The sequence below is a fragment of the Pyricularia grisea genome, assembly GCF_004355905.1.
Source record: "Pyricularia grisea strain NI907 chromosome Unknown Pyricularia_grisea_NI907_Scaffold_13, whole genome shotgun sequence".
Classification (NCBI taxonomy): domain Eukaryota; kingdom Fungi; phylum Ascomycota; class Sordariomycetes; order Magnaporthales; family Pyriculariaceae; genus Pyricularia; species Pyricularia grisea.
Window position 1 is genome coordinate 198,305 of NW_022156725.1, and position 23,008 is coordinate 221,312.

A 23,008-nucleotide genomic window follows, 5' to 3' on the forward strand; every position below is an offset into this window, starting at 1 on the left:
AACAGTTCCAAACCAAACCCGGCCGCACAATAACGAGGACAAAAAATGCGCAAAAAATGGCTCCATCATCGCGCATATATCCGAAACTTCATCAAGACATTCTCCAGGCCATGCCTGAAAATGTGACCGTTGTGTGGGAAAACAGCCTAGACGAGCGAGCTCGGCCCAGGAATCAGTGGGTGACAAACGTTATGGGACGTTTTACGTGCCGCAACCGGCAATGCGCTAGCGGGGGCTGGTTCAGTAGGACAGTGGGCATATGGATTCGGCAGTTCCGCGGCGGTCGCTACAACGCCATAGTCTACAGCCAGGAGTGTGAGCTGTGCGGTTGGCTGGGCTGGCTAACTCTTGACCGAGGCTCCTATATAGAAAGGGTAGCATACTGGCTCAAGAAGTGGGCGGGCGTGCCAGTGGAGCCACCTCCTCACCGAGAAAAAAGGGGCCCTCCGCACAAACAAGAGCTTTGCGAGGGATGCAGGAGGGGTTTGTGTCAGGTTGGCAGACGCCGCGTTACAACTTGATACTGATTTCAGGAGCCCTTGCTAGCTTTGACTTGCTGGGGGGTTCTTGGAAGGAACATCTGGGGATAGAAACCAATTTGGGCAACACGCTATAAGCAGTTTTAACATAGGCGTTTGGGTGTGACGAACAGGCTGGAATGTAGATCTTTGGACGCTATGTGTTCTGAGCCCATCCGCAGAGAAGTTTAAAAATTGTCGTTTTGGACGAAATCGTAGGCCATGGGGCTCATATTTGCGAATTGTATGGCTGGTTCAGATTCACTCACCCAAAGAGTGGTGGTGCCAGGTGCTTAGTTGTGCGATGACAAATTCTACACCCCCTTGAATCTTCGAATGTTCAGTTGCTTCACCAAATCCAGGAGTGGGTTAGCTATCCTGCAGGAGTCAATAGCCGCGCTGCTTCTAGGTCGTAACAGCGCCAGCGAGGAAGGATTCAGAGGGGCTTTCTCTCACTAACTTCACTGATCAGTGCTGCCAGGAATCAACAATTTCTATCAGAATGACAGGAAGTTTTAATCTAAACTCTAGTCCATGGAGGAGGCCCTCTATTGTGGTATTACGCTATCGATGGGGCGGCAAAACGCGGATTCCTATGTCGCATCGTAATAAATGGTGGAAGAAATCCATAGAGTCTTCAACTTTTACATTTAGCTGTGGATCGTGGCACCACGCTGATCCCACTCAGAATGGCTTGGTTATATGTAGGGCTATAGTGGTAAACCACCAAACCGTGTAGCAGTTCTGTGAAGGTGCAGGCTTCTTTGGCAGGAACCCACCACCGCCGTCACACATACCAAATTTGACGTTACGAGCGGAATGGAAACGGAGGGGCAAAAAATACAAACCATGCACAAAATTCTAACTAATTGACCAAACCCAGACATAGGTCGGGCAATCTTGGTTTATAATAGCATCGCGACATTAAAAAGGGCAAAAACAACAAACTGGGGGAGGGAGAGTTACGATTATGGGGACAAAAGGAACGAGGACGGTTGGGATAAACAAAATGGTATTAATATTTCCAACAAGCGAAAACTGGGGGTTCGTAAACGGCGAAGTAAAGGCGGGAGACCACAGATTGAACATGTTCATTTCGATGAGTGTCGGACGCAGAGGAGCAACTTTCTAGACATTGTGTGTTTTCAAGCGCAATCATCAAGTGGCGGGTTTAGGAGTCGATTTTGTGACTTTATGCATGTACCGCCATGCATTTGCCGCATGTAACAACCGTGTTCAAATAGAAAACGCAACAGTGACGCGGCGCGAGCAAGCCACTGTCGAAATAATTCCTCTGCATCCAGCGTCAATCATTCAGCCTCTGGATACAGTACCAAGAGGCCCCGAGCCGTCCAGAGGCTCGATCCTAAACCCAATACTCAATTTCAACATGTTGCAACAGCTGTAACATACTTGTCCAAATTCGAGAGCCTAGTTGGTCACGTGAGGTCGATGCATACGTAACGAAACCCAACAACCTCGGTAGCCTAGGCAACCATGACGGTCCCATTCCAAAATCCACAGCTACAGCAAGCGACTTTTCCGCTACAAGGGGACCCTCTGTCTTGCAAAGCAATCCCATCAATCGCGACACATCATCACCCATTTAAGTATGGATATGATTGTCAACACAAATCGAAGCAACCGCTACGTTCGATCGTGGCTCGACTCAATTGATCAGAGCGATACACTGATTCAGGACCCAGAGACAGCCAAGCTCGCACCCGAGCAATTTAACCCTGAAATGCCGCCGACACCACCCCCGACGTCGTCGTCGCCCTCCAAAAGAAAGAGATCCTCGGACATGCAAGATGGGAACTCAATCACCTCGAGACCTCCGTCCAAGACCGCAATGGCCTTTCGATCATTTCCCCGCCTAGCACAACCGGACGAAACGCCCAGTATAGGCTCTCTATCGATGTCCCGCTCTCAATCGCAATGTTCAACGAGTCGCCGATCCACGAGCCCAATCAAACGAGCCCTCGATCTCAAGTTCCTTGCGAAGCCGGTCTTGTTCGAAGACTTAAGCGACAACCCGTTGGCACAACTACCTGCTGATGTACAAGGCTTGTGTACTCGCGTCATGCGTGCAGCAAACAAGCTGGGAGTCATTCCTGCTGTGACACGCGAAACGATTGAAGCCAAGATGCCCAACATGCCATTGATGGACGCTTGGTTCCGGCCGGAAACAGAGCAAGACAGACGGGAGCTTGATGTTTGGGCCGAGTGCGACGTCGAGCTTGAAGAGAGGGTATTTGATAAGACGCTTGCCCGTAGGCAATTCAGGGCCTTAGTTGCGATAAAAGAAGCTGCTGCAGAGTCGTCCAGCATAGGCCGCGGCGAACTGGCATGGAACAACATGGTCCATTTCCCACTACTCCAACATGCGGTCCAATCGACATCTTACAGCCGCCGCGTTGTGTGTGAGCCTATTATGAACGCACATATCGCAAAGCAGTGGCTTCCAGAGATGGGTAGCGACAAAGGTAAAGCCGCGAAAGACTTGGTAGCTGGGGGCAAAATGGTTGATTTTGCTCTGGTACTTGACCTGCATAAACCACGGCTCGAAGACGAGGAACTGGGTGAAGCTGTTACAAATTTATTAGCCATACAAAAGTCCCAGTCCCAGACCATCAACCAGTGCAACTACGAGCCGCTTGGACTGAAACCCATCGGGGTAAGCATCGAAACCAAGACCGAGATAGCACTGACCACAGGCAGCGCACAACTTGGGATTTGGACGGCTGCATGGCATCGCCGCATCAGTGAGCTTTTTGTCATCGATCCGGCCACGGAGCGCATCGTCACATTGCCGCTTCTACTTTGTCACGGCCATGTTTGGCGTCTTTACTTTGCTTGCGACCGAGGACAAAATATTACGATCATCGGGCCTATTGATGTCGGGTCTACAAACGATATTATCCAAATCTATTCTCTTGTGGCAGTGTTGCGCGAGCTGTGCAAATGGGTCGAGGGTCCGTTCCGCGACTGGCTTGAATACGCGATTGGGTTGAAAGAGAAGACAGAAGAGATAGTGTAGGTACTTGGCATTTTTCGCTTTGATTAAAAGATCATCTGTGCTCGGGGATCTACCAGCCAGTACCGCATTACGTCGAACGACCAGAACATAATGTTATTGCGCAGCGGTCTACCCCATTTCTTTGACATTGACACGCGGCAAATTGCCCTGGTAGTCCTGGCTATTATTGAATGGGAATACAGCGGATTCTTTCTACTAGAGTCTGAGAGACCATTCTACAGGGAAATACAATTTATTAAATGTCGTTAGTATTTATATTAGGTTAGTCAGTTATTGTTTTTAATGAACAGAATTTTATCCTCCTAGCACAACCTCTAACGGCGCACTCAACAGACACATACACACGGGATGTTGGTACCGAACAACGGGGCGTTACGAAAGGTGCTGGCCGGTCTAGTGACCTCAGCTCAATTGATATCGTAACTGACCGAAACAACATCGACGAAATCAATCATACCAGCAAACCCAAAGTCCCTTGTTTTTCAACGTTTGTCAACCTTGCGCAAGGCGGAATTGTCTAATACCTGAATCAGCCATGGTGCCGAGTAACCATACGTTACAATTTGCGCCGCCAGAGTGGAGTTACGAATGCCTGGCCCGGTCAGAACAGTAACGCTAATGAGCTCTGCACACCCGAATAGAAATTGCATTCAGCTGTAATCCAAAAGATTGTACAGTAATCAAATACCAGTACCTGATATCAAATCAACCATGGTCCAATGTTGAATTAGACCCAACTAGCGTTGATATCGCCCCCTCATTGCATTGCAGAAATAAGCCAGCCCATTCCTCCCAAAACATTCCTTTTCTTACAAGCGATAATAGCCATGGCCACTGCGTAAGAAAACGGGAAGACAAACCCACGCTCCTGCATTCGCGGATCAACGAAATGGTCGAACTTCGAATGCCATTCTGCCCCCACCCGCACTGGCTTCTTTAATTGTCCTTGCAAAGTTAGTTGGTGTGCTTTGAATCGGCTATTGTCACCAACCACCGTAGCTCCAAGCCGACACATTGTATTCCGTTGGCCGTACAGTACACAATGTCGGACAAGGTGCACCATCGTTGGCCACTCCGGGATCCCTCTGGAAGGGACGTTGAGAATCTTGCGCGCCCTTGCCTTCCCGGCGACTTGCCACGTCCCAAACATAACATAGCTCGGTCCATCGAAAGGAGAGCGGCCTTCCTATCGAGAAGTCGGGTTATACCAAATTGGAGCCTTTGCGGTTTTGTCTGCAGATGGCAAGTCGCGTACAAGCTTCCCAGCTTCCCTTCCAAAGCTATCCTAGAGTGGTCCACGACAGGCACGAAAACTATAGTTTGTTATCTAACCGCACGAAGACGTAGTGGCTCATATAATGGGAGTATAGAGAATTACGTTACCGATACTCTATCACTCAATTCGTAGGTGGGGGATCACTGCAAAAGCAGCTTGAATGTCGGAATCTTCGTACACAGCCCCTAATAGGGCTTCAACTACTGTTGCCTTAGTCCGAACCGCAATCATTCCTTGCTGAGAAGGGTTGCCGGTAACATGAGGGCCCAGGTGCGCCGTGTCGAAGATGCTCGCTAGATTGTTGTTATTGGCAACTCGATCCATTCTTTGGGATGCCTGCCCTATGGAACAATGTCAACGACGTTCGCTCATGTAATGCCAACTTAGTGAACTGAATGTACCTTTCGATTCGTGCAACTCACGGCTTCGTGAGGCGATATCGACTCGAAGAATACTATCTCCGATCAATGCCAGAGAAGCATTTCCATCGAAACTGTTGGCTGCGGCTGATGTTCCGAGCAGAACACCCGCCGTCGTGAGGGCCTCATCGCACAGACTCTGGTTTCGGAAGGTGTAACCAATCTTTGTCTCGATAGATTCCATAGCTTGGGCCATGTGGACGGAAGTTGAAGTTTGAATTTTGTACAAGGGAGGTATGGAGGGTTAAGTATCGGTAACAGGAACCTGAACGCTTGAACGAGATAGAGTTATAGGGCGAGCAGCCGTTTCTGAAACGGGGAAGTACGTTCCTAAAATATGGAGTAGTGGACCTCTCCTACCACCTGAAGTAATACTTCTGGAGAGCCTGAGTGGCCTCGCAGATGGTCATGTATATTGGTGTGTTTGAACATAGCCAAGAGCCCTCAGTATCCGTGCTGAGGGCCTTGGGCGTCAGCCACGAAATGCAGCCCGAAAAACTGGGGGTTACATTGGTCCAAGGGAATGTATTTACAACTGGTTGACGTAGTCCATGCATCGAAAAGTAGCCAATTGCAGGCACGCTGTCTTGGCAGAAAGTCTCTATCCTTTTTTGCGTCGTGTGTTGCCCAATCGCAGGGTCGGCTTTGCCAAGAACTTTGTCAGGGGTTTTCTGTCCTGCCCATTTTAGAAACCTGAACATGGCTCCTCTTCTCGATGCTACTTACTAAACAAGACAAACCTTAGTGGTGTCCTGCTGGCCTGCTTCTCGCAATGCTGTGTTGGTCCCTTGATGATTTGCGCTGTTAAAGTGGGGTTACGAATGGCCGCCCACTCACCTAACTTACTATTCCCCGGACAAAAACACTAACTACGCCAACTAACTCTGCAAGACCAGCCAATCGGATTGCACTTGGTATGGTTGACGCGCCGCAGCACGCTATAGTGAGAAAAGATGATAGTAACATACCTGTCAGTTGTCCGTGATCAGACAATGCAAAAGGTGTGTGTGGTAGCTTTGTGTTAAAGGCAGTGTAAAGCAACCCTTATCTAGGGCCAATAGGGAGCGCTTCCTGTGTTGATGCAAATGTGGCGCTGCCAATAGTTTACACTCGAGAGCCTGGGGAAGCATTCAGCCCACGCGCCGAGGTCTGTTCATAAGCCTTCGAATGCGGACTAATCTGGGGCGTCTTGGGCATCAGGGATAGATACAGTGGGTCTACCTTGACCTGGAATCTCGGCGCACCTGTGCTAATGTTGGTGTGTTTATTCGCGTCCTTAGGCCAATACAACCTATAGTACCAACAGCACTGCGCAGGAGAAAGGCAGCATGGTTGAATCAGGAATCGAATTCGTATCATTTTCCAGTCTTTTTACCGAACATCTACGCAAGCATGTATTTTCTGAAGCATTTTGGTTGATGGCATCCTGCGCCACCCGGCATTTTCCCCTCGCGAGAGCAAGCCCAGAGTGGGGTCACGCTAAGCACTGAAAAAGTGTGGCTAAATGGAAAATTGCCCCCTGTCAGCCAATCACATACTTACACAACCAAGCCTGCTTGCCTTATCCTTATGCGCCAGGCCTGTTCGATCTTGACACTTTGGCATGAATTGGCACTTTACTGACTCATAATTCGTCTCGCATTGCACGTTCTCCATTCATCATGCACTAGAAAGCGGGGTAGTCGTGCATGTGCTGACGACAGACAATTTTCCTTTGCAGTAATTAGACCCCACACGCATGTGCAAGCCATTTGTAATTCAGACAACCATCATTTGGCGTGCCACACCCATACGCCAGGAAAATAACATTATCGTAGAGCGAATGCTTTGTTTGCTAGGCTTGTTGAATAGTGAAGGCCAGATGACAAGTACCCGAAAATAGTACTAGGGCGCGGTAGGAGAATTCTATGCCTGTAGTGGCCTGCCCTCACGTGCATCCACGTGATTTAGACTACAGTGGGTGACTGAACGTTATATTAGGCGGCTACCGTCCATGCCAATATCCCCAACTTGTCTCCTGTGATTAATTGAGCTTCGCCTCTTCTTTGCGGTATGTGATCTCGGGTAAATGTTCAATATGGCAGCACCCAAATCTGTTTGTGCTGCATGGGCCGACGATAAAACCCCCTGTCAGAAAGAAGGTAATTTTCCTTGCAAAGGTTGCTTACTGATTTCGGTAGGTTGAAAACATCTCTGATCATATTAACAAGGACCAACTTGTTACTGAGAGTAGTTCAGTACTGCGGGCCAGTCTGACTGGGTTTCTGAGAACCGACAACCAGGCTTTATAGGATATGATATGAGGCAAGATTTCGGGGGAAAAAGTATCTCTGGGAGAAAGGCTGCATGGTTGGATTAGGAATCAATTTCGTCTCATTTTCCAGTCTTTGTACCGAGATCTTCGTATGGGCTTTTTCCGAAATTATTAAGGATGGAGATTGATGCTGTCTGTGGATGTTGGAGTCTGTGTATATATGTTGCTGTGTCTGCGATACCATTTTTATAAGTACTAACGTCGTAGTAGTCATACCTTTTGCACGTTGTTTGATTTTATGTTTGTTGAATCTCCCTCTATTTATCTTAAAGGACTTGTTGGCTTGGGTTCTGTTCTCAACAGAAAAGATGGGGTTCCTAACGATGGCATGTGCTCAATCGCGTTCATACGAGTGTTGTAATGTCATTTGAAATATTAAGCTTGCGTGATATCAACAGTGAGCCGCAGATAAAAGAGAAAGTTGAATGTTATTCGGTCGATAGGATGGCGGAGGTTTAATTTATGTGGACTTGCCAATTGGCAAGCCGCAAAATAAAACTCTGCAACCCTCCCTAAACAAGAAACGACATCCAGGTGGCAGACAACATTTTACAAACTCCTGAGCGCTCTGTTGAGCTTCTTTGAAAGTTTCAGCTCTCTTTCGGCTGTTTGGCAACCCTGCGAAGGCTCATCAACATACATATGGCATTTGGCAAGAGCCGGAAACGTAGCCGCCAATGTGAGAGGGGTGAGGCTGTCACATAGGCGCAGAAATTTTGTGATGTACCAAGTTCGCTTTAATCATTCTATCAAGTTCTTCGACCAGTAGGAACACGCCCGTAAATTTGCCACTACTTGGGTAGCTTACAGATCCACAAAGCTTTTTTCCCAGAGTTCGGAGAGCTGCATAGATAGATTGACAGCTTGGCGACCAACTTTCCCATTAAAACCAATCAGCTTGGAATCCCATACCCAACCTGGCCAACCAATGATATTTTAAAGGTGGCGTATAGCGTGAAATGGCTTCGATCGTCCATGAGTTCTAAAATGGTGTCGCCTGTCTGCTTTCAACTAAACTGCCCCCATGATTAATACAATCGTAACTCAGCTAGCTTCGTTGTGGTGTGGGCTGTTCTGTTCTCGGGCTACCAAATACAGCTGGTTAAGTCCTCGTCAACATAATTTTTCATGTGGCTTTCCCCATTGGAATACCCTTCGTGTATTTCACGAGCCTCTGCACCCGATCGAACAGGAGGATCAGCTCCCTTCTGAGTGGACACTCAGACTTTGCTGTACATTGGTGTGCCCGATAGTTTTGTGCGTGTTCGAATCGCGACAAAATTTCTACCAAAGTACACGTAGAAAATGGCTTGGAGATCGGCCACAAGTCGGAGCGTCGCAATGTAGCAAAAAATTCCGCCACCCTGGAATCGCTGGTACATAATCTCCTACGCAGGTTGGTGTTCCTACACGGGTGGCACGTTTTGGACCCATCTGGATGGATCCTACCACATAAAACACATAGAAAGCCTGCCATTTCGTAAGCAGGTTTCCGCTCTTGTAGGTTTTCTTCGGTCTTTGCGAGCGCGCCTCGTATTTTCTCTAGCTTTTGGAGAACCAGGCCATTCAATGCAACTGCTAACGATTAGAGATCGCTTTGACTGTTTGAGCGTAAACATTACCTGTGAGGGTTTCTGGCAGAACTGACAGCACTTCGTGCTCTCTCCAAGCAGGGACGGAGTTTGGCTTCAGCTGCTTCGCGGCCCTAATGATTGCGTTGGAGAGGTTTGATGATTCGAACAAATATGTTGCCAGTAGCATGTAGCCAAGATCTTCCGGCGTGGAAAGCTTTTGGTTTTCGTTGCACCAATGCTCGATCCAAGGTCTTAGGGCTTTGTTGCAGTGGTATTTATCGCTTTGGATTGCCATTGCCGCAATCACTTTTGGTTCGATTGACATTGCGATCTCCCCCGCCTGATGGTGGAGGATGCGTAGGAGTAATTCCATCGCTTGAACGTCGCGTTCTTCCAAATTAACTACTGGGCGGTCTCCTCGCCTCACCCGAATCCCCTCCTGGAAGTTCGAACTAAACATGACTGAGAAGACCGGTGAGGCTAGGGTGAGTATTCTGGAGCAGGCCAATAGCTCTATTTTTGCGTCGCATGGTGGGTCATGGACGGAGAGAATGACGTCTCCCTCTGAGTCTAATGTCTCAAAACGGTATTCAATGCCGTCAGCTTCAACTTCACTGGCTGGTTCTGAACACATCTTGAGCCAGGGTAGAGAATAGGTGTGGGATATATAATCGATAATGCTTCGAAGTTTCCTTGTGGAGGAAGATACCAATGTACAACGGGTATATCGACCTCGAATTTTCATGTAGTTGTTGATAGCGATGGACTTCCTGAGAACAAAGCTCTGTATTGGTTTGGTGAGAAATAGAAGAGTTCCTAACTGTTGGCAGTTGTTTGCGGCAACAATGTCTGCGACCTAAATAATGCAGTGTGTTTCGGTTAATACGGCTGCAAGATTTTATTTTCGTTCTATGACAACAAACCACAATATAGAATAGATCCACCATCCTTTAGACTAACTTCAATTTCGATTTTTTTGTTTACCTTAGTCACAAATACTGCCGGTCTCACATGCGCCGAAGTTTAGTGTCGAACTTTCGCAGTTGCTGTATGTGTGCGAGCACGTAAAGGCACGGCCATTATGTCTTAACCCAACAGAATATGATTTAACCAGCATTGACTTGGGTGTTTTCTTGTTTGCCGTTAATCCTACGAACCGGTGGCTGCATCCATTCTGTCCAAAAAAATATATCTGCTTACGTATTCAGCATGTGATCTTGAGATGTTAGCAGCTTGCATTATTTCCACGGACTTGTCTAGGGACGACGCATTCAGGCTATATACTAGCTGGCAACAGTCCCAAGCTGGATCGGAGGAGCAGAAAGAACACTACGGGACTGTTGGCGCACGGATATGACATAGACATGCTTGCGGCCAAGCCAGGAAAGGATAGCCTAATACATGCGCCTCGCTCTAAACCGACAGTTCTGGCTTCTATATCTTCTTCCTGAATACCTGTTGCTCCCCTTCTAGCAGATTTGCCAGTGTCCACACGTAATAGAATGTGACTGTGACTGTAATTCTTTTCCTGCCACCTAAAACCTTGATGAAAGACCGGTCAATCTCTAGCTTTGTACGCCAACCTGCTTGAACATTCTGGTTTGATCAGCCGTCCGACAGTGCACAGTTCGACAGATAAAGATGTTGTTTCCAGGTCGTATTTCGAATCTCGTATCAACGTATCTCATGTCCATCTCTTGGTTAAGGACTTCATCTTCTCGTTTAGCAGGGTTGCGGACTCGTGCTTACTGCACACATTTCTGGATTACCAACAAGCGGGGCAGGAAATTTGACCTGTACGATAACGTTGGGTACCCCCTAACCGCACCCCCAAAAATCTAACAAGAACGGATACACTGTTCTCGCGAAAGCGAGACGTCATCATTTTGCGCGAGCGCTTTTTGTCTATGCAATAATAAGGTTTGTCGGAATTTCTCTAACATTGTCGCTGGAGGACGTCCACCTGCCGGATTTCTCATGTGCGCGGGGCGTAAGTTCGTCACTGGAAAGCCTGTTGATGGAGGGTTACATGGCAGATGAAAGCGATGAGGGTAGGAAATATCGTATGCACAAAGACCTAACCGCATGCATACCTTGCCGTGTTTGGTGGTGACGCGGGTGAGGGGAGACTGATGCAATGAAACAGACCCCTCTCTTGGTTTTTTTTTAGCATTCAACGTCCAGAATCCAATTGGTTGGTACGGCATGTTGTTAGCTTTTCTACTTGGTGTTGTCGACACCAATACCTATTACCAATATAGATACCTTCAATTTTCGTGCAATTCTCCACTTTCAAAACTGACAAAACACGGACTGGTCTCGCCAGCGCTCAAACCTCACTGTCGTCTCAACTCAACTCACCAAAAAACCTCGCTAGTACTATCGAGATGTCAACAACTACAGCAGTGACCACGCTGCCTTCGCCCGCGTGCAAAACCATCTATTGTACCCAATGCAATCGCAAGTTTGGCAACACCAAGGACCTGCAGAACCACATCCAGGACTCTCTCTCGCATCGTGCCGCCGCATCATCACTCAATTGCGAAATTTGCAAGAAGGCATTTAAAAGCGAGAAGGCGCTGCAGCAGCACACCCGAAGCTCTCTCCGCTCGCATTCGTCTTTGTTCAACTGCCGCATCTGCGATCGGTCCTTCAACAGCGAAAAGTTTCTGCAGCAGCATATTCGTGACTCTCAAGCGCACGCTGCATCTTTCGACTGCGTTGTCTGTAATCGAGAATTCAACAGCAACGAAGCTCTGCAGCAGCACCTTCTCAACTCTGTAACCCACCACCGGCGGCAGCAGCAACCTCGGACCCCGCTCGACCAGTTCTTTCTTTCGTTTAAAACCTTTGAACACGACCCTTCCGAGCCGCCGGCCGCGTCTTTCAACCGCTTACGGAGGCACCAAGGCTGGCGCAGGGGCGATGCCGATTCTGATGACGCCTGGGACAGATACCAAGCCGCACTTGAGAGCGAGCTTCGCATGTGGTACGATTCTGGAAACTCGCTGGCCGCGTGGCACGCTCTCTGCCGCGCCATTGGCGTCGACCCACTGCCGCAAACGTGCGAGATGTGCGAGAGGGTGAGTGACGTCTGTAGAAATCTCACCAAAAAAAAAAAAAAAAAAAAAAAAAAAAAGGAAAACGGTAGTGTCAGGGTTGGGTTTATGCTGAAATTCTTTTTTGGAAAAATCACAGGCCGTGCGAAGCATCTATGTCAATATTGTCGATTTGATCGAATGGGCACGGGTGCAGCGTGGGCACGACGTGCAGCCGGTCCAAACTTTTGCAAGCTTGGAGGATCTGCAATCTTACACGATTGAAACGAAGAAGATATACCATAATCGGCTTGAGAATCTGGATGAAGACAATGTCGTCCTGAGGCATCTGCTCCGGCGCATTTTCAGATAGAGGAATAACGTAATAAGAGATTCTGACGCCAAAGATTCTTTTTACGAATTTCCAAAAATCCTACATCTAGCTCTTCGACCTCTTTTTCTCTTAGCGAGTTTGTATAATTTTCAAGAACAGCGCTTCGACCTTTGTAAACTTTCCTTGTCCTTGTGCATATCAGCCGCCGTTCTAAAGCAATATTGCCAAATCCTTCAGTGGCTGTTCGCCTTGAGGGCGGTGGTTTACTGCCTTTTTGATATGAGCGAATAGCCTCTGGCATATAGACCTGGCGGAATACGCGTTTGTCGTGTACCGCAACGGCAAAGTTACCGCCCAAGGTTCAGCAGCCTTGGGCGGGCCATGCCACGTCTTTGACGCCGAAACGGTCGGGGCATTGCGCGGCTTAGAGGCAGCCGCTGCGAAACCAGGAGACACAATATAGGCATGCGTGGACAGCGCCTCCGTTATTTGGGGCCTGAGAGGATCTGTGTCGCTGTCGTCGCAATGGGCCTATATCCGATTCCACGAACTCGTGGAGGAGCTGAAGGACAAAGGCGTTAGCGTCCGCATACGATGGTGCCCGGGTCATGAGCGAATCGAAGGGAACGAGAAAGCAGATCGCCTGGCAGACTTAGGCGCGAAAGGGCCCGCGGACACTGACCCCCGTACCCAGGGGGCGAACGTCAGCGGCGTCCGATCCGAGCTTCGAAAGGCAGCCCGAGAGGCCAGCGCGCGATGTTGGCAGGCCAGGAAACCGTCAGATGCATATGACCGATGGAAATTGGAATTTAACCCAACGAAGGAATCAAACGAACTCGGTCGACGCACTTTGGGGCATTACCTAGCTATGCGGACAGGACACGGGGATTTTCGAGGATACCACAACCGGTTTGCCCACCAGGGCGCAAAAACGCAATGCGCTTGGTGCGATAACTCCACGGCACCAGACCATTTGGTCCACTGCCCAAACAGTGTCAAATTATGGAAAAAGTGGCCCAACGGCCCGACTCGGCGGCCAAATACGCAGACCAGACAAGAGTACCTATATAAGACATTGGGAAACCCACGGGCTTTTGAGGAGTTCGTAGCCATCACTGGCCATTTCACCCTCCCTCCGCGCCAAAAGCGCACCGAACCGGCCCTAGTGGACACCCCCGCGCGCAGCGGTGCGCACGGACAGACGGCGGAAGGCGCCGCAGGCTGGTCATACCTCTGCAGGAATATAAGTTGCAGGGCCGCAGCAGGCACCCACCCCTACATCGTCGCGGGCCCGGCCCGTGTCGATCGATCCGCTATATAGACTTATGTAGACTTAGATAGCGCGCCGTGATGCTCCACGTGCGGCTACATGCGCGGAGAACCGGCGTTGCCGGCGCTCCGCGCGGCCCGGCGTTAATAGACACTACTACTACTACTACTTGTGCGTGTGCAGCGATTCGGGGAGCTTCTCGAACGGTCGGGTCCCTAAGGCTAGGCCCAGCCTTTGCCAAGCGGACGACGGTCGAGATCTGCTGGAAGAGACCCTATCTCTTTCAGCGGAAAACCCGGTTGATAGATAAATGTCAGCGACAAAGCAGTCCTGCGCTGCGCTGGCTGGGCTTAATCCTTAAAACGACACTAACTATAGGAAACAAAAGATAAGAGATAAATGCAGAGAAGACGCAGGTGGGACCTCGTTGCCGCCCGCTCGGACGCCAGGTAGAGCTCGTCCACACTGCCAGACAAAACCGAATCGCGCGCTCGTCTCTTACCGCGGAAGGGAGCGATGAAAATCTCCCCGAACTGGCCCGCTTGGCTTTGCGCAGCTCTCCGCATGTCGGACACGGCTGGCGACTGTTCTAGCACAAGCTGAGCAGGCCAAGCATAAGACCTGACGTTCCAGATCGAGACATCAACAAGTGAAAGTGGGCAAAGTATATCTACGGGCAACTGAGCAGGAAACACAAGAGCGTAAAATCTGGTCGGTGTTGGCTTGTATGGGTCAGGTGATGCGTTCTCATGCGTCAGTCGGGGCACGTGATAAGTCACGTGTATCACTGCGACATAAATAGCCGGGTTTTTCACCGTAGAGGGTTTCTACCGGATCTTAGGAGAGAGCTTCAATCATAGGAATATGTTCGTTTGTTACTTGTTTACTTTATTTTACCAATCGTACGATCACCCAATCCTATCCACAGTCGGGCTAGTTCCCCCCGGGGGTTGAGTGAAGTTCACTGCACAAACTGCGAGAGACAACCTTGAAGTTTTTCTTCACCTGGAACAAAGCAATACAACGGTGCTTAAAATAATCCAACATACATTCAATCATCGGCGCCATGGCTACGTTCATTAAGGCCTTTTCGGCAATTTATGACGTATGTGCAGTCTCGGCTGCCCCATCCAAGTCAGAGACATCTTTCAAGTACGCATTTATATAAATCGCAGACATGCACCCAATGTCTTCTCTATCCTACCAGCCCTTGGTGGCTCCTCTTTGAAACTGCACGCGTATATTCGGGGGAACGGGACAGGACGCCAGAGAATCAAGATCGACGGTTCCCAATGTGGCAAAAGACGTGCCTCACGTAACCAGGCGAGCCAGTCGCACCGCCGGTTCTCCAGCCACAGAAGCTCATTTAGGAGTCCTGTGCATTCCTTGGTCGTATTCCTGAACTCGTCATCGTCAGCATCGTCCCCAGTCAGTCGAAATAAACCCAAGGCCCCCGGTACTGAACATGACATGCGGACACAAAATGCAGTTAGCATTACTGAAGTTATCCAGGAAACTGAGTTAGTAATTTGATTTTACAACAACAAACTAACTGCTACCCAAAGTTTCGGAGTTCTGCTGCAACCCCGCAACAACCCCTCCAAACCTTTTAGTCAAAGATTCTCGCAGCACCATTTTGTCCGTCGACGTGTCATGTCAAAATACGATTACAATGCCATCTTTTCAGGCATTGTACAGACCGAGCGAACGATGCATATTTAGTACACCATATGACAAGTTCTTTTTTTGACCTCCTCAACTGGTGCGTCTTATTGGAGTATCACATGCCGCATTTAATCCTGAAAGCTGCTCATTAGTGATCGTAGTTTTTTCCCGGATCAAGCAGCTCCACCAGCCTTGGCTGACGCCCGTATGCGATATCTGGAAAGGTTATCGCCATATTGCGCTTTTTGTCTATTTCTTACAGGAATAGCGTCTGGCGGGAGATGTCAAGGGCTGAAAAGGCGGCTGCGAAAGGCAAAACAACGCGCAAAAGCGTCAAAAGAAACCTGGTTCCGTTGGACTCCGCATCAAGGCCCAACACGACGCGCGCATATTTTGAAATAATTAATAATTGAGGCCATAAAGAAGAAGGTCACGCAATGGGCACTTTCTCCGACCTAGTTCTTTTAGAATTCAAGCCACTCTAACCAACCCCCCCCCCCCCCCCCCCCCCCCCCNACACACACACACACACACACACAGCAAAGAAAAAAGAAAAAGAAAGGTGCCAAACGTCCAACGTACACACCAAATAGTGGGCAGCATATGCAGCCTATCAGACAAACAGATTTGCTCAGTTATGCAGAAGGCCCTTCATTTTGTGGCATGGAGCAAGAGCGCAATCCGATTCGCGGGCTAGGGCGGCAAATGGCGGGGTCAACATCGCATGATGACAATTGGACTTTTTGGGGCCGGGCAAGGATCTGGGTCCTTATACTTCTAATTTGACCATAAGGCCAACGCTGCCACCTAACTTGTCAATGAGGAGGGTACATGGCTGTGTTCCGGCAACCGCAGTCTGCCAAATAGTCCTCGCCCGGCTCTCAAACTTGTCTTTCACAAGGTCAAGTGGCCAACAAAACTCACAACTCTGACGGACGCATAAGCCACGCTCAAGATGGATACATCGCCAGAACAGGCCTTAAGGGATTCGCTAAAGAGGTGCGTCAGCACAACGATAGCATTAAGTCGTGAAACGAGCTAACAGTGATTTTACCATTCAAGCCTTCGCATCAGTGGAGACTACTCCGACATGACTGTCGTCTGCGGCCACGATACCTATCATGTCCACAAAGCGATTATGTGCCCGCGCTCGAAATACTTCGAGATTAGTTTCAAAGCAGACATGCAGGTAAGTGCACGGTACGCATACACGAAATAAGAATTGGACAAGGTTTGAAGCTGACCTACTGTCCAGGAAAACCGCACATCCTGCGTAGACCTGTCCGATCACAACCCAGATGCGGTCAAGCTTGTGATCGACTTCTTCTATCTCACGGACTATGAGCCTTTGCACAAAATCCCAGCCTGGGGATTCGAGATCAAGAAAGAACCTACGAACATCGAGTTTCCTGCCGCTGCAGTTGCCGAGGCTGACGATGTTACAACCGAACGCGGGGATCCTCCAGCAGAGCCCGAGGTTCATGATCCCTGGGAAGAGCCTCTCGCACTTAGAAAGGGCAAAAAGCAAAAGAAAAAGGGCAAGTCAATCGCCATGGACGAGCCAGCGGGCCCATCAACCGAGGACCCTCACTCGGAGCCCATCAGCCTTGCCGAATCGCTGCTTGACAAAACCTTCCTCCTCACGCACTGCCACGTCTACGCCTTGGCCGAGTACTTGCAAGTCGGCGACCTCAAGGGTCTGGCAGCGCGCAAGTTTCGCACCGAAGCCGAAAAGCACTGGAACCACCCGGACTTCTTCGAGGCGGTGCAGGAGGTCTACCGAACGTCGGTCCGCAGCGATAGGCTCCTGCGCGACATCGTGGTTGATGTTATGAAGCAACGCAAGGAGTTGTTGGATCGGTTTGAGTACCAGGATGTTGTCAGCCAGCTTGATTTGTCTTTTGAGCTGCTTATGGCGGTCAAGACTAGGGGGTGGGGTTGAGGGCTTCTGATGACAAGCGCTATAATTACGTTAGTGAGGCATTGTGTGGAGGATGTACGGATCCACAAGTTTTGCCGCCGAGCTATTCCGCACACTTCTGTTCTGATTATTGAAGATTAAGCGCCGTACTCATTTCGATTTAAAGTTCCTTTCGATCTGTGGAACCAGGTTATTCGCAACTAGGTATGTTGGCTGTGTTTGCCTGCGACGTCCTGGCAGCTCACCAATCCATGTTCCAGTCAAGGCAGCACCTGCAAAATTGCCTAAGCAAATGGGTATGGCCAGCTGGTGCAAAAAAAAAAAAAAAAAAAAAAAAAAGATTTTAGACCCGATGTGTGTAAAATCACTATGCCTATCAAACGTGTTGTCTCCAAAACTCTAGCAAACCCCACAATCCTGAACTGATCGACACCCGTGAACGGCCTCCTGCATTTGGGATGCTAGTCTATGGCTGCATGCTAGGCTCCCAAGTGGGGACAAAATTAAATTGACCACCAAAAGGCCAAATCACGACCATTCTTTTAAAACGTTACCCATTTAATACGCCATAACTTCATCAGCTTGGGCTTTATTTTCTTAAAACTAACTCCAAAATAAAGCCAAAATAAATTTGTCCTCATAACCGACTTTTTGCTATGCTGTGTATTTTTTTCGTGGTGAAATAATCGCAAAAAGTGAAGTACCATTCCGCGATTAATTTAATTTTGTCCCCCACTTGTCTCCCTCAACCACCGCACTCCTAGCTTAATCGAGCAGCTGTGTAGGCCTGCATTTTCTCAGCTATGCAGAGGCCCGTTTCTGCGGCTTGGAGCAAGACCGCAATTTGATTTAAGGGCCTGGGCGGCAAACTGCGGAGTTAACCTCCGCATTGTTTCGCCACGTATCACCAATGCGCCATGCCCTTCTGGCGTCCGCAATTTGCCGTGCCGTAGATAGCGCGCCGCAATAATGGAGGGCCTCCTGCATCGTGATTGACCCCCTTCCGATTGGGATAAATGGCTCAGAATGGCTTTGTTGTATGCTGGGCTATCCTACCAAATCATGCTGTCTGTTCTGTGAAGGTGCAAACATTGACAGGCGCTCACCACCACCTGCACATATCATTCCCCACTCGAGCATGCGAAGGAGTTGGAAACGCAAACTAGAATTTTATGATATGCATTTTTTCCAAGCTGCATACCAATTGCAATCAATGCTGTAAGACTGAGAAGCAACAGCTTCCCCAGTACCCTCTCAGTGCCAATGCGTGGTGTTGAACAATCGGTTCCCTGTATCAGTACCCTTTGCACCAGTGTACTTGTTCTCAGATACCCGCAACGCCACAATGCCCACGTCTCCATGCCACCCTAATTTCCGCCGAAGGCTACCCCCTTCAGAAATTCCATCCACCTCAAGCTCGATCGCACCAGCCTGAACTACACCTGCAACCAGCAGAATCTTGGCTTTGGAGTTCATAGCTCGGATGTGCTCGACGCAATCAATCATACTCTTACCCGTGTTGATGACTGAATCGACTAACAGAATGCTTTCCATATCCACAACGTCTCTCGTAGCAAGCTCATGCGGGTATTTGGCGAATGCAAACATCGCCAGAGGAAAAGTTTGGTACACGCCCCTAGCCATGGGCTCGCCGCCACGCATCATAGCCACGATCAAAGTTCGCTCTTCGGCTTTGAGCCGATATCCAATGGTGTTTTGGCCTTGTACGTGCGGTATGATATGCTCCTCTAGGCCAATCACCTGGGCGACAACCTGCGTCGCCAAGAATCGTCCGGCCTGAGCATGCGCCTCTTGTAGAGCTGGGCCGGCGATTGAGGCGTCCCGCATGGGTGAAGCTAGGAGCTTGGCTGCCGTCGACGGCGCGATGTTGACAGGTACGTCCTCCATTGGATACTGCAATTCCGCAATCGACAACCCTGGACGTGGGGTTACATTCGATGGCAAAAGTATCTGCTTGATTCTGGTTTCAAAATTCTTGTCATGGGTTTTCCCGAAGACTTTGGAGCGGATGGCTTTCTCTAGCTCTGAATCCATCGTGCTACTCCGGGTTTCTTCATTCCCGACAATCACGAAGGCGCGGCCGGCCTCAGCCATCATGGGGATATCTAAAGGGCTATCCCCATACACCGTAACGTCGCGGCGATGATCCCCAGTCTTGAAAGTGGCAAGCCATGCCACGATTGTCGCTTTGGTTTGGGGTGTTACGACGTACTGGTCCCTGACTCGGCCGCCACCAAAAATAGGAATCCCCTGGAGCCCTATTCGTTGGAGCGCCATCTCCCAGACCCGGCGGACGCCACTTGTCACTACCAACGGAATTACCCGCGGATCTCGGGTAGCCTGTGACAGAACAGTGGCCATTTCCGGATAAATGGTGATTTGGTTGGATACGGTGTCGCAAATGGAATCATACGTCTCGTTGAAGCACTCGAAGCTCTCCAGAAGCACCGACACTTGCTGGAAAGCACGATGGGTATAGCCCAACGGGCCGCCGAAAACCGTCTTGAGAACAACCTTCGTCTCCTCTGGTTGTCTTAAGTGGCCATTACTGAGGCACTTTTTCACGAAAAGTGTTCCAGAATCTTGAGGGGCAAGTGTCCGGTCCGCATCAAACACCAGGATGTTGCTGCACAGCTCAAGTTGGGTGCTGCTGAAAATCCTACTGGCCATGGACACCGCAAGATCTGAATTTTGCTGCTCGCTCAAATTCCAGAATGAGCACAGGTCTGCGACGCGCTGCACCGTTGTTTCCTTCCCTCCACTAACAGTTGCGAAGACGATACCTCTGTCTAAACAGAGGTGAAACAGCCTCTCAACCTCGACATCCTGCCACCTGTTCACCTCCTCAACTGGGAACAATGCTCGCTTCCGCTGCATATCAGCAGCGCATTGCTTGCAAATGTCTTCTGCGGGGACCTTGAGATAGATGATATGCGTAAATGTTTCCAGGTCGGCTTCAGTGTACACCTCTTGCAAGCCCCCGTCGAGGTCATCGTTTGGCAGGATGAAGTGGCCGGCCACCAGGGCGCTCTTGCCGTTGTTACAGGCATCCCTGCCAATCTGTCTGACAGCCGTAGCCCGGTGGCGCTGTTTATCTGCGTGCGGCAGCTTTTTGAAGGCAGCTAGACCGCCGTCCACAACAGAATCGATGACTTCAGAGCCCTCATAATAGTCGTACTCCTCAAGCCATGTTTCTGTCGTTTGGCGGAGTTGAGACAGCAGGGTTGTTTTGCCGGCTCCTGGAAGGCCGTAAATACCAATTATGTTTGGAGTTTTGATTTTGTTGACGCACATTGAAAAACTTCGCTAGTGGTGCTCACAAAATACGAATGTAAAGGGCAGCACAAGATGAGAGAAAAGAAAATGTTTCCAGGTTAAAGAAACAAGGGAGAAATGGAAGCTTATTTTTGTAAATCCAAGTGTCGAAAGGAGCTAGGGAGAGCATCTGATCGAAATAAAATAGTCTCCAAAATTTGCCACCTACCCGAGTTAATATGCAAAATATAAGGTAAATGGGAATAATTATCTCTTGAACATTACTGAGCATAATCAGGAGAGGATAATGCAATTACATCAAGCTGTCAACTGCAGAAGGGATTTACCATCCTCAGTGTCCTGCACCTATGCAGAGGCCACCCTCCGTAGTATGAACGGGTCAAAGTCTCCGGCTACACGTAATTAACGACAATGGGGATGACACTATACCTCACACCACAACACCATGCAGGAGGCGGCCTGCCGCCATTTATTCCTTGAGGTCTGGGAAACGTGTGGATAGCAATGCTGATTTGTTGACGACTGGATCAAAAATAATTTCGGGAATGTATCAGCTACTTGCAGGCAGAGATATGTGGAAGGCCGCCAAGACAGAGTAACCGGTTCAATACGAATACTATCAAATTTCGCTTGGTTAGGAACGCCCGATTACGTCAACTGAGTCCGCGGCGACACATTGCAGCGACGGGACTTCGTGATCAAAGGCCGAATCAAAGAGGCCCCTCGTTTGTAGTCAAGGAAGCAAAGGCCAAAAGGCCTTCACCCTCGTTGCCCAACTCCTGCAGATCCGCGGATCTAACCCATGCCGCCTTGCAACCTCATCGACCTTGCTAGTCTTCCTGGGGTTGACAACCTCTCTAACTTCTTTCAACTTTCGTCCCCTCGCACCGCACGCAAATGCCACGATACGATAAAAGGTCCACCGCAGGCTGAACTTGGCCACCATATACAGCAGTACACTGGCGGGCACCGCAATAAGCATGTGACTTTGAAAAGGGTGTCCGTCAAACCGCGCTCTACTGATCGTAAAAACGACATCGGCCGTCTCGCTCAATCGTGAAATCGATGTAACAGCGGCACGGCGCTTGGCCAGTTCCTCATGTAGCCGGGCACGATGCCACAATACCGAAGCCTGGTGGGGTAGGGATATAAATGTGTGCCAGCGGTGGAGGGCGGCGCTTCGGAAGCGAACTTTGATTTTTTGTTTCATTTTGTGGTGGCATTTGGTAGTGGAACAACTCTTCATGAGCTCACGTCAATTATGGTGTCGGCCATAAAGAAGACAGACAATACATAAGGATCAGATGGCGTCACAGACCGAGTTCCACCACCATTGTTTTCTTGCTACGCTTGGGCGGCGACGCTTTCGTACCGTGTATTGAAAAAGAAAGTTAAGTTTTCGCTGCCCATTCGATCAACCAGTCGAGAGAGCTTTCACCCTACTCAAACGGTGCCGCAATTAATTAGTTCGGCAGTAAACCCTGTTCAACGTGAATTTTTTCCACACGCAAAGGTATGTGGCTGTCATGCCCAGCGGGTGGCACCAAGTCGGACAATACCGTCCGGACCCGCATTTTGCTGGGCAATAGATAGTGTGCCCGGTGATGGAGGGCCTCCTGCATCGTGATGGACGCGGTTCTGAGTGGAGTAGGGGTAAGTGGCGCAGAATGGTTTGTGTGTCTTAAGGGCTGTATGGACGTACTATAACCACCTGAAGAACTGCATAAGCAAACCCAGTACGGTCAACTGCCCCCAACATCTTCCAAAAGTACGAGTCTTGGAGTCTTGTATCCCACACAGCTCTGGCAAATACCTCGATCCTGACCTTATTGACAGAGCCTCTTGCATTTCAAATGCTAGTTCATAGCTGGATCGCCCACTCGCAAGGCTGTTAAATTATTGCTCGTTGTTATCAATCACCCTTGTTCTCGTGAATGTGGAGGCAAACCACGTCAACCACATCAACACCCAGCAAGAGCCACGCTAAGGTACGGCCAACCAGCAATCAAAAACAGTGCCGAAGGGGAGACAGTTGCACTCTGTCGATTGCTCACAGCCCAGACAGCGCGCTATCAGTAAAGTGAAAATCATTCTTCCTTAACTAAACATGCTGCCATTATGCAGGAGGCCCCTCATATGCAGAGGCTAGGGAAAGTGCTCTGTTGCGGGCCATCAACCAAGATGCTTGCTTGTCAGGTATGTCGGAAGCCTACGTTGCATTCACAGAAATTACTAGGTTCCTGTAGAGGGCCTGCTGCTCTCCTACTATTATATCCTACAAACAATGGTTTTGGTGGGCATCACTTACACCATTACGAAAAAGCTTTGAAATGCATACGGTC

General features: G+C 49.4%; 7 protein-coding genes across 7 annotated transcripts; 4 read left to right on the top strand and 3 right to left on the bottom strand.

Moving 5' to 3' along the window:
- Nucleotides 1-56: 56 nt before the first annotated feature.
- On the top strand, nucleotides 57-977 carry PgNI_12539 (uncharacterized protein; the record flags this gene model as incomplete). Its single annotated transcript, XM_031132486.1, has 3 exons — nucleotides 57-483; nucleotides 738-762; nucleotides 863-977. 3 exons carry the CDS (start codon nucleotides 57-59, stop codon nucleotides 975-977), a joined length of 567 nt encoding a protein of 188 aa, XP_030975999.1.
- An 881-nt stretch (nucleotides 978-1,858) lies between these two features.
- PgNI_12540 (uncharacterized protein) lies at nucleotides 1,859-3,558 on the top strand (the record flags this gene model as incomplete). Its single annotated transcript, XM_031132487.1, has 1 exon — nucleotides 1,859-3,558. The coding sequence occupies exon 1, from the start codon at nucleotides 2,131-2,133 to the stop codon at nucleotides 3,556-3,558; it is 1,428 nt and encodes a 475-aa protein (XP_030975993.1). The 5' UTR covers nucleotides 1,859-2,130.
- Nucleotides 3,559-4,951: 1,393 nt separating this feature from the next.
- PgNI_12541 (uncharacterized protein) lies at nucleotides 4,952-5,449 on the bottom strand (the record flags this gene model as incomplete). The annotated part of the gene is made up of 2 exons (XM_031132488.1): nucleotides 4,952-5,175; nucleotides 5,257-5,449. 2 exons carry the CDS (start codon nucleotides 5,447-5,449, stop codon nucleotides 4,952-4,954), a joined length of 417 nt encoding a protein of 138 aa, XP_030976020.1.
- A 3,696-nt stretch (nucleotides 5,450-9,145) lies between these two features.
- On the bottom strand, nucleotides 9,146-9,775 carry PgNI_12542 (uncharacterized protein; the record flags this gene model as incomplete). The annotated part of the gene is made up of 1 exon (XM_031132489.1): nucleotides 9,146-9,775. One exon carries the CDS (start codon nucleotides 9,773-9,775, stop codon nucleotides 9,146-9,148), a length of 630 nt encoding a protein of 209 aa, XP_030976022.1.
- A 1,559-nt stretch (nucleotides 9,776-11,334) lies between these two features.
- Nucleotides 11,335-13,924, top strand: PgNI_12543 (uncharacterized protein). Its single transcript, XM_031132490.1, has 3 exons — nucleotides 11,335-12,224; nucleotides 12,340-13,290; nucleotides 13,392-13,924. Exons 1-2 carry the CDS (start codon nucleotides 11,529-11,531, stop codon nucleotides 12,550-12,552), a joined length of 909 nt encoding a protein of 302 aa, XP_030976021.1. The 5' UTR covers nucleotides 11,335-11,528; the 3' UTR covers nucleotides 12,553-13,290; nucleotides 13,392-13,924.
- A 2,479-nt stretch (nucleotides 13,925-16,403) lies between these two features.
- PgNI_12544 (uncharacterized protein) lies at nucleotides 16,404-17,390 on the top strand (the record flags this gene model as incomplete). The annotated part of the gene is made up of 3 exons (XM_031132491.1): nucleotides 16,404-16,447; nucleotides 16,511-16,637; nucleotides 16,704-17,390. The coding sequence occupies 3 exons, from the start codon at nucleotides 16,404-16,406 to the stop codon at nucleotides 17,388-17,390; spliced, it is 858 nt and encodes a 285-aa protein (XP_030975994.1).
- A 1,233-nt stretch (nucleotides 17,391-18,623) lies between these two features.
- PgNI_12545 (uncharacterized protein) lies at nucleotides 18,624-20,684 on the bottom strand (the record flags this gene model as incomplete). Its single annotated transcript, XM_031132492.1, has 1 exon — nucleotides 18,624-20,684. The coding sequence occupies one exon, from the start codon at nucleotides 20,682-20,684 to the stop codon at nucleotides 18,624-18,626; it is 2,061 nt and encodes a 686-aa protein (XP_030976023.1).
- Between the last annotated feature and the right edge of the window lie 2,324 nt (nucleotides 20,685-23,008).